The sequence below is a fragment of the Chaetodon auriga genome, chromosome 4, assembly GCF_051107435.1.
Source record: "Chaetodon auriga isolate fChaAug3 chromosome 4, fChaAug3.hap1, whole genome shotgun sequence".
In the NCBI taxonomy this organism is placed as follows: Eukaryota; Metazoa; Chordata; class Actinopteri; order Chaetodontiformes; family Chaetodontidae; genus Chaetodon; species Chaetodon auriga.
In genome coordinates, this window is record NC_135077.1 from 15,006,321 (window position 1) to 15,017,133 (window position 10,813).

Genomic DNA, 10,813 nt, shown 5'->3' on the forward strand with positions numbered 1-10,813 from the left:
TGCTTTTATATTTGGATTTAAAAGTGGAAGTTGCCATCCTGAGACAAGATCATCGATCAGATATCTGTCACTATATTTGTGCCACCTCTCACAAGAGATCCAGGCCCGGTAATTGACTCATTTTAGCAGTCTCTCTACGGCGCGCCAGTATGCTAGTGGCTGTTTATTCCATTTGCACTTGAAGGCAGCATGGGTGTTCTGCCTCGTGCCCCTCCTCACTCCGTCCCGGCCAGGTAAGCAAACTTTCCTGGCGTCACACACAGGTAGATCACCATTAACGGGATCCAACAGGGTGTGCCACAGTTTCTGAGCTCCAGCAGGAGCAGCCACAGCCATGGCCGAATCCCAGCTCATGTGCATGGAGGACGGCCGAATCGGAGCCAAGATCCCGGAGTCCAGACCGGAGTTTTACTACAGCGAGGAGCAGCGCGCGGCCATCGAGGAGCTCCTCAAGAATGGCGACGGCGCCTTCAAAACCCGACTCAAAGACGACAACATGAAAGACTTTCTGTCGGCCAGAGAAGTCAAAGTGTTGACCAGCACCTTCAGCCAGTACGACTCGGGTGATGGCAGCGGGAGCAAGGCGTCGCCGTCCGCGTCCGACGCGGACTCAGGGGTCCATTCCACCTACTGGCCCCAGATGTCGGACACCGAGGTGCCGCCGCTGGATATCGGCTGGCCCAGCGGGGGGTTCTTCAGAGGGGTGACCCGGGTGGCCGTGCACACACACCCGCCTAAAGAAAACGGACCTCACATCAAGGAGGTGGTACGACGGCTCATCCAGGAGGCCACAAAGGTGAGGAGGACAGAGACATGACGGACAAGAGGACATGAGTAGCGCTTCAGCCTAACACTACTACTACTACTACTACTACTACTACTACTACTACTAATGATAATATTATTAATAATAATAATAAACACAATACAATGTGAACAACACTGATAAAATCAGTGCAATTATGACTATACGAAGCAAATCTCAGTTTTTACCCAATTAACTACGGTTCATGTGGAAGGTGTGATGATGATGATGGAGAAACTTGAGATGAAGAAGAAAGATTTGTGAACTCCTGTGATGGAAGATGACAGATTTATGGTGAGCACAGTTGGCTGAATAAGTCAGATGAAGAGCAGAGATCAAATGTGTGTGAGGGATTGAAGAAGTGAAAGAATGTAGTTTATACAGGAAGTTATTATGCTTTTATTACCTGCTTGAATCCTGTAATTTCCTTTGGCCCAGTTCACCTCAGCGGCATTGCATCCATAACTCACACACTCACATACACTATTGTCAGGATGAATTACCACATGTATAAACTGGACATGTAGTTATTGTCTGGAAACACTAAGATGCTGTTGAGGCAGAAATAATGTGATGTATTGAGCTAAACCTCAGTCGATGAGGCCAAATAAGGGACAACAGGTTTTGTTAGTACGCTAGTAAGCAAACCACAAATAAAAGATGTGATAAAAATATACACACAGCAAAGACGATACACATCTTGTTTCGTAATGATGATGGTGTTTGTGACATTTAAAAGCTTGGCAGGTTTGCCAACAAGTTTGTCAAGCTTACCAAAATAATTCAGGGATAGGAAGGGTTCATTGAAGGTCATCTTCTGTTGGAACAATGCTACACTATGTGGCCAAAAGTATGTGGACATGAGGATGTTCAGTGGTTGAACTCGTCTGTTCAAAACCATGGGGCATTTAACAGGGTGTAATTATCTGGTATAATTATCAGTTAATCACGTGCATGGAGGACGGCCTCATCGGAGCCAAGATCCCGTTTCTGATTTTCTTTTGATCGACTCTTCTTCTCCAGTCTGTTGCCACAAAGCTGGCAGCAAACTATCGTCTAAAAACACAAGTTCATCTTGTAGCATTAATATTTCCTTTAATTGGAATGAAGAAGCCCAAACCATGAAAACCAACCCAAGAGGACAAATCAGGATGTGGACAGGGGTGTCCATATACTTTTGGCCATATATTCTACATGTTATAATAATACTAATAATACCTACCTAACACGTTCCCTGCCTTTTTTAACTTTTGCTTGTACAAACTACAAAACCAATCTGCCGTTTTTAAGCATTTCATTCAGTTGCACAAATCCCAGGTGAGGTGAATTCATGCTGTGTGATAAATGCCTCCTCACACAGTAGCTGTGAGCTGAGCTGAGCTGAGCTGAGCTCTGTGTGTTTGACTTGCCCTTCGTCATGTTTACTCAGAGGCTGCCGGAGCTCAGCTGAGTCATCTGTTCCGCCCGCTCACAGTCGCACAGGGACGGGCTCGGGCTCATTGTGCCTCTTAAAAACTGGGTCAAGGACGCGTGTCACATTATGCACTCGCACTGTTTTGATTGGCTTCATTATGTAACTCATTTATTAATTCCCCCTCAGTTTTCTTCCATCTTTCCCTTCCTCCTCACTCTTTGTTTTCTTTTACTTGATCTTGTTCTTATCTTTCCTTCCTGGTTTTAAAGAGTTCACACTCTACCTGCTATACCTGAAGTGCTGATACACGATCACTGGCCCTTTAAAGGCTGCTCTTTTCCTCCCTCCATGCTTCTTGTAAAGAAAGTGATTTACAGCACGCACCTCAGTCTGTACGTATTTATCTTGCTTCCTGGTTGTTCAGCCTTCCAGTTATTGCCTCGTCATGTTGGGCATCAGGCAGTCAGCTAAGTGTTTTGTTTACTAGTTCACTTCCTCTTTTCATGTTGTCCTCCGTATGACAGTAATTGGAACTGGCCACCCGGCTCCCCACATCCCTATCTTCACACTCTTTCTGAAAGGTTTTTCTGTCTCTCTGGTGTTTCTTGAAGTTGTCAGAGACAGAAGCAAACTGAACATGCAGCCGGTTGTTTAGCCTGGTGTCCATCTGTGGAATGTGTCGAACATACCAGCTTTCTTTTGGTGGTTTATTAGGAGGGGAAGGAGCTCATCTTAAAATAATAACAGACACACACACCCGCACACACACACTTGAGATAACATATGTTGAGCAACAAGTTCTCCAGGAACCAACGTGCCTATCTTGGCACGCAGATATCAGTTTTCTTCTAATCGGCTGTTTTTTTTTTTTTTCTCACTTTACTCGGAGGTGATCCTGTCAGAAAGCACTGTCTGCTGTCCACACATGTCCCAGCTTGTCTGTCTGCTGGGTGGTAACTGCAGGCCTTTGTGGCCCCACAGAGGAACATTTGTTGCAAATTAAAAGAGACACTTTTTCCATGACTTTGCTTTTCAGGGAACAGTGGAACAGCTGAGTATTACACATTTCCTAAACCTTCATCATCTGCTTGGACTGAACATGTCCTTACATGTTTGAAAGGACCGTCTCTGTTTTTTATGCCTACTCTTCACATCTCTGATGGACCTAACCCTCAGTGTCTTTCTGAGCGTTTTCTGGGTGAATAAGTGTTCACGTTAACTGTAAAAGGAAGCTTAAAAAAGGCCGAGACGACTCAATGGAGCCTGGCCAATCGCAGCTTGCCATGGCGTCTTTCTCAAATGGTGTGAGCGACGTCACTGCTCCACCTGAGAGCACCAGCAGTGAGTGCTGGTGTTTGTAATCACAGTTTTCTGAATGAAATTGGCTACATGACTGGCAAAATGACCAGAACAGTATGTTTGTTCCATTCATTTGGGAGGAGGGTTAACCGGCCTCTTGACTGACTTAACACTTGTTACGGCTTTTTGTCGTTGACCTTCATCAATTTATGCTGTATATTTAAGAGAATATAACAAAAACTATCATATATAGCTCAGTTGGACACAGTGATTTTAACCCCTGGACTCCTTTGTATTGGTTTTCAGTAACTGTCAGAATTTTGTCGTCATTTTTACAGTTAGATGCAGAAAAGTGTAAAAGTTCACATCTGTTTGGTTTTGCCTGACGCTTCTTATTTTAACTTCTTTTAACCGCTGGCTCATGAATTCCTTTATTTGGTCAAAGCGAAGTGCAAACGTCTCGTAATTCCAACGCTCTGACAGGAGAAAGCAAAGCTGTATGGAAGCACCTCTTAAGACAGAGCCGGATTTAAGAGCCTAAATTCCTCAGCTGATCCCCTTTTGTTGTTGTAAAGCTCAGTCTCTGACTGGAACTCAGCGGAGGGATAAGACAGTGGTTTTGTCTGTTTGGCTGCAAGACCAGCAGCTACGACTCTTCGGTGTGGCCTCAGGGTGAGCGGATCACTGGGTGGCAAAGTGCTTCAGTGAGGCAGATTAGCTTCCTCTGCTGGTTTCTTTGTTCGCTGTCTCAAAAGACATTCTGCTCAAAAGCGTTTCATTGTATTTTCTTTCTTCGCTTTAGAGAGGTAACATGGATGAGTAACAGAGCTGCTTTTGCAGTGGTTACACTGTGTTTTTCTTCCTTTCATCCATGATAAAATCTGACTCAACGGAGAGAAATTTCCTAAAAGTCCTTTGTTTGGTTTGTTTACAAAAGGATTACATAACATGAAGCACGAAGTGAAGTTGTTACATCACGAGTCATATTATCACGTCATTGTTGTATTATCACACAGATAAAGTCTGAACATTTCTAAATCAAAAACATGCTGAAAACTGATTCGTGCCTTTATTTCAAGCTGACTCTCTTACTGTAATGTGTCAGTTACTGGTCTCCCAAGCACAATTGTTAGAATCATCTGTGTTTTTTAAATGCCAAATGAAATTCAATTAAATGTATATTTTTGTTTGTTTTTGCACTTTTCCAAGTCTGGCTTCTCTTTGCGCTCATCAGGCACTAACAGCCCCCCTGCAGCTGTTGTCGCCTCTAAAATAAAACTATTCAACTGTTTGTCTTGCAGGTCATAGCGATAGTGATGGACTTGGTCACTGACCTCCAGATCCTGCAGGACCTGATGGATGCAGCCAACCGTCGCTCCGTGCCCGTCTACATCTTGTTGGATAACCAAGGTGTGCCGCACTTCCTGGATATGTGCTCCAGGCTGCAGATTGGCGCACAGCACCTTCGGGTAAGACGGCACTTACATAGGAGATGAATTTAGAACTGACATTTAGCGAGAGAATGACCCTGGACACATTTTACAGACAGCCACCATAAAATCAAAGAGTCAAAGGTTTCTTATTTTGTTTTATTATACTCACTGTTTACTGCTCTAAGGAAATAATTTGGGCTAGCAGCCAAAGACTCTGGAATTCTGCTGCATAAAAGGCAAACTTTTGGAAGATAACAGATATGAATTTGATGCCATTTCCTATAACAGCATGTCCAAACATTAAAACAAAACTAGTTTGGCATGAAAGTAATGGTATGCTGGTAAAAGCTGCTGTTAGAGGCCAAACAATTGCAGATAAGATGAAAAATGAGATAAAATGACTCTAACACAGATCAGTGCCATCATAAAAGAGGTATCTGTACAGGATAATTGCAGCATGGTGCTGTGGTTCTGATCATACAGATATCCTGATAATCATTCATTTTGCATTTACTGCATTTTAGTTAAGTTTGAACACATTTCTTTAGGTTCTCATTGCCTTAGTTTAGCTTTATTTGACATTACGTGTATACATACATTTGAGCCCTGTCTAAACTACAGTTAAGACTGGCTGCAGTGATGAGAGGCAGCCTGCAGGACTTGTGCTAAACATCAACTGGCCATTTTGGCTGAATTCCTCCAGCAAGTGGAGGGCTGTGGTGCATTGATTTTCAGGGTAGGGGTCCCGACTAACTGTCTCTTCCAACCTTTGGTACAATGTCACCCTGTTGATGTTGCTGGCTGTGTTGATTTTCTGTCCATGGTCTGACTGTGACCCTCTGTGGCTGCAGAACATCAGAGCCAGATCACTTCATGGAGTCGGCTTCGGCTTGTCCTTCGGTAGACTGCCTGGTGCACTCTGTTATAAATACATGCTGGTGGACGGGGACAAAGTCATGTTTGGCTCGTACAGGTGAGGTCTTAAGAATTTAATTGAACTGAAGCTCCGATGTGTAAGGTGTGAACATTTCTGTCTTTGGTGACTATTCAGAAAATCATTCAAAGCACCAATATACACCAAAATTGTCAAAATTTCTTGTAGAAACAAAAGCTTTGAGCTAAATGCTATTTGTCTCTGTCCCAGTTTCTCCTGGTGTACGTCTCGTATGGACCGAAACATGATCACTGTGATGACGGGACAGGTGGTTGACTTCTTCGACCTGGACTTCCGTGAACTTTATGCCATCTCTGAGAAGCTGGACCTCTACAAGGAGTTCCACGTCACGCCACCTAAGATGACTGCGACAATACGCTCCAAATCGGGGTCCATACGGCCGCCTTTACCAGCGACCACATCCCGCTTTCAGGTCAGCTTAGGGGATTCACGGAAAGCTGACATCCAGGTGCCTGCACACAAATACTACAACCCCAAGTACTCGCTGGTGTTTGGCAATGCCCCACGTCCACCGGGGTCTCTGCAGGAGCGCGGACCCAAGAGAGGGTCAGTTCTGGCTGAGGCTCCTGAGGAGACAGACCCGGGAAGGCCAAGGTTGTCCAGCAGTGAGAAGATGAACCGGTTGAGTCTGATGCTGTCAGAAGCCCCGAGCGAAAGCTTCAAGTGGTCCAAAGGAGCCACGCAGAACAAGAAGGGGTTGCCCAACTGGATGCGGAAATTCTCTAAAATGAAATCATCCAGTAAGCTTTCTCTGAACAGCCTGGCGGGCAGTACGTGCCCTTCACCCACAGAAACCAATCGGACTGATGAGAACCAGGATAACTTTGAGGTTACTGTGAAATCATCCAAGCGGAGGAGTAAGAAGCTGTCTAAGGCAGGTCAGAGGACAAACTCTGAGCAAACTGTCAACACTGCACAGGACAACAAGAGTAAGTCAGCAGTAAAGTGGATAAACACAGATCGAATCCAGAATCAAAAAATATCTTTATCGAGTGGTTCCCAACCTGTGGTAAATCTGAGGGGTCATGGGACAGGGAGGCAGATTGAGAGCTCTTGGGCTCAGTCACAATCTGGAGACATAAATCATGTACAACCCTGATTCCAAAGAAGTCGGAGTCAGGGTAGTAACTGTTCACAGTGGGTTATCTTTTAGAAGTGACACACGCCAAGAGGTTTGGAAAGTGCTGATCTAATCCTTCTTTATTTTATAGTTTATAGTTTTTTTTATTTGATATACTCCTCAGTACTGCTGGTTTGGTCCAATATTTAGTCATTTAATGGAAACCTGTTCCTCTATGGATCCTGAGGCATGAATTCTACATAATGTCTCTCACCTCACCAGTTTCTTTTTATAATTATGTTACTATTTTTTTTTCTCACAGGTATTAAGAGTCAACGTCAAGAAAAACAAGCCTGCACGGTGTCATGAGGGGAACCTGCCTGCCCTCAGACCACAGAGCCAAGTAACACATCGTTCAAGTGATTTCTTTAAAACCAGTCACCTTTGATTTTAGATTTTAAGTACTTTATGCAGTGCCTTAACAGAAAGACCAGATGAATGTGAACTCCTTCAAGTACTGAGACATGCAGATTGTACACGCTTGGGGCCAAATGTAAAATCAGTAATCAGAAAGAAAGGTTTGGTGTCATATTTCCTGACTGCATAGTTGTAAAGTGTATATTTGAGAGCAGAGGTGGGCGATACGGCCAGTATCTTCTATCATGGTTATTTTATATCACGGTAAGGGTATATATCACGATACAGTGATGTAAATTCAATTAAGAAATGGTTTAAATTACCATACCGTTCGATCCTTCATCACACTTTTAATTTCTTCCTATATTTGGATCTTCCAAACAAACAAAAACAACTGCCTCTCAGGAGACAGCACGTCAATTTAAAAACCAGTAAAACTGAGAATAAGAGAGATGCAGCAGAGGTGCATTATCACCACCGACTGCCACTCTCAGGTCATGTGAAGCAGCTGCTGCCCAAATCACGTGACCTCGTGAGGCAGCTGGATTGCTTCATTGTGCTGCACATCACAAATACACAGCAGAGACACTAAAGCTGTTTTTTTCATATGAACTCCAGACAGTGTCCACAGAATCAAGTCCATTGTCCCCAGTTGTCCTTTCACATACGTGGCACATTTATCTATGTGAGACGTGTTCTCACCTACAGGAAAGACTCTGCTGGCTTTAGGCGAGTCGAGCATGCAGAAGGAGAAGGACTCATCCGTGAGGAATGTTTTTGCATGGATATCAGTACTACATGAATTCAGACATATGTGCAATGTCAATGAAAGAATAGAGATTAATGTATAGACAAGCAGAAAAGAGTATGAAGCAGCTACACTCATTGCAGTGTCATCAAGACGGCCACTCGCTCGCTGTGTAGCAGGGGGGCAGTGCAAACACTGTGAATAAGGATAAAGAAAGCAGCTGTCTGAGTTTACAAATGAAACACAGCCTGTCAAACATCCAAATGGCCATGAGGCACACAGGCAGACTTAATTCTCCCTGATCAGGAATTATTTGTAACCCACGCCTGTCCTTTAAAAAGGCAAGACTCCACTGCAAAGATGGGCGAGAAGCACTGTGATCACGAGCAACCTGAAACAGGACGTTGTCAGACCGTGGATGATTCTTACTTTTGCACAGAGGAATTATGTTTTTCAGTGAGGTGGTGTTGGGGGTCATTTTGTGTTTACAAGATAGTTCTTCAAACCTTTCTTATTTTTCTATGTTGTCCGTATTTACCTTTTAACGAATCTTACCAATTAAAGAATTTTACAAAGGATTCATTCGATGCCTGTTGGATGCACTGACATGCTGTGGGACCTCGTCTGTTGTGTTTAATAAAAGGTTTCCGACAAGGAAAACTCTAAAAGGTGCCATTAAGATTTTTTTTGTATATATATGTTTGAGTGGTTTAGTGTTTTTAGACTGAAAACTACCAGTTTAATACAGACCTAGTTTTGTGTTAGGTTAGTTGAGGAACTTTATTGTCCACATTGTGTAAAATAGTTTAGGCTTCAAAATAACAGAGGACAGTTGATGAAAACCACCAGGAACATAGTTTCACAAAGAAAATGTTAAAAAAAAAAAAAAAAAGGGGGGGGGGAATGGGAGAAGGGTCACATCTTTGTGAAATCCTGAGGAAGCTATTTGCTTCTGTGCAAACGTGAGAGGCATCGTTTTGATTTGACCGCCACCTAGTGGTGTCTCACAGTCCGACCTCAACACTTCAGCAGGACAGCTGATGGGCTCCTCTTCTCTGGGTCTTTGCTAACGGCCCAGACCTCAGAGAGGAACCACAGGCCTGCGCAGAGCTCACAGCTGAGTAGAGGGGGGGGGTAAAGGAGGAGGGTGGAGATGTGGTGCAACACTGAAACAGGAAGTCAAAGCTGCAGCAGGAACAGGCGTTCTCACACAATGTGACACTAAATTTACTGACACACAGCAGGCATAAAAATATTATTTCCTGTGAGCATTGCATCTAAATGTTTATCCTAAAGCATTGTGACTGTCTTCTCTCATGGGAAATAACTGAAAATTAAATTACGGGTCAGATCTTGTGAGATCATTGCAAGATGAACTGTACAGTTAAACTGATCCAAATGTTAGCAGATATGTTTGCCATTTATTCTTCAGTAGGACACCACAGATCACCTTTTTTCACTGTTCTGAGGTATTTGTCTACCTAGTGATGCAAGATTACATAGTAGAAATATGCAATTCTGCTTTTCTAAGCGTGGCTTTTGCTCAATGAACTGTGAACCCGTTTAGTGTTTCAGAAAGCTTAACTAACGTAGCATCGTGAAAAGATGGTCGGTCACCGCTTTGATAAGCGTCACAGAGGGAATCAACAGTATTTAGGCTGAAAACTTCGTCAGAAAGAGTAATAATGACCCTTTAATGGTGAACTTTGTAGAGCTAGTTTTACTTGTATGTTTCTGGGAGTAAAACTAAATAATATTGAAGATATGCAACTGACCTCTAATTGAATGGGATATTGTAATGCTTTTTACTTTGGCTTTACATAGTCGGGGACCTCAAAAGCACCACGTAGATCCTCTGCTGTGTGCTTCCTTGTGAAGTTTTTGACCACTAGAGCAGCATCTTAATGAGCAGGTTCCCGTATTATTTGTATTTTGCAGATGCCCACAGCAAGCACAGAGATGTCGTAGAACACGCTCTGCTGACTGCAGAGGGCACAGTAATCCACCTTAAGAGTAAACATCCAAAAAAGCGTTTTTGACCCTTGAGGATAAACACCGACTCTTGGTGAAGAACGGTGAGTGAAAATTAATTACAATAAACACAGTACAGGACACTCGTAGTTCAGTTAGTGTGGTCATTTTCAGGTGATGTCTAACCGGATGTAGGTCAAATGTTAAAACCGTTTTTTCAATGTGTCGTTTGGACCTGCTGCAAAACTAGATGAAAACTGAAAACTTTACCTTTTCAACCAAACATAGCCTGCTTTATCCTTGACATCTAATCAATACAACATCAAGAACAAGGTGTAAAATAATGTTTCTGGTATATGAGAAATTATCAAATGAGCCAGAGGAGGCTGTACATAACTGCCACTGAGATTAAATTAGATGATTTTAAAACCTCTATGTGTGATATTGCATTAAACCGCAAAGGTGCTTTCAGTGCTTCACCCCTCAAGAAACACAAACAAGGATGTGAACTGAACACTATACAACACATACAGAGAGACAGTAAATATGAGGAAGTGAGGCGTGGTCTGATGGTTTCACAGTGCATTCAACTGTTAACGCAGCTGTCACTTAAACCACAAACAGGATCCATGTCAACAGGTACCTGAAATACTTTTTATTAAATAATTCATTTGTGACAACATAACAACTACAATACTAAGAATGTGAAAC

General features: G+C 43.1%; 1 protein-coding gene across 1 annotated transcript; it reads left to right on the top strand.

Annotated features, from left to right (window-relative positions):
• The first annotated feature begins 248 nt into the window (after nt 1-248).
• On the top strand, nt 249-8,311 carry fam83fb (family with sequence similarity 83 member Fb). Its single transcript, XM_076728913.1, has 5 exons — nt 249-796; nt 4,820-4,987; nt 5,803-5,924; nt 6,096-6,835; nt 7,289-8,311. Exons 1-5 carry the CDS (start codon nt 335-337, stop codon nt 7,333-7,335), a joined length of 1,539 nt encoding a protein of 512 aa, XP_076585028.1. The 5' UTR covers nt 249-334; the 3' UTR covers nt 7,336-8,311.
• Nucleotides 8,312-10,813: the final 2,502 nt, after the last annotated feature.

Bases quoted from the DNA above. Each gene is read 5' to 3' on its own strand.
- fam83fb (XM_076728913.1), top strand. From the start codon at position 335: ATGGCCGAATCCCAGCTCATGTGCATGGAGGACGGCCGAATCGGAGCC. The intron at 4,988-5,802 runs GTAAGACGGCAC...CTGTGGCTGCAG, and splicing joins TTGGCGCACAGCACCTTCGG to AACATCAGAGCCAGATCACT. The intron at 5,925-6,095 runs GTGAGGTCTTAA...TCTCTGTCCCAG, and splicing joins GTCATGTTTGGCTCGTACAG to TTTCTCCTGGTGTACGTCTC.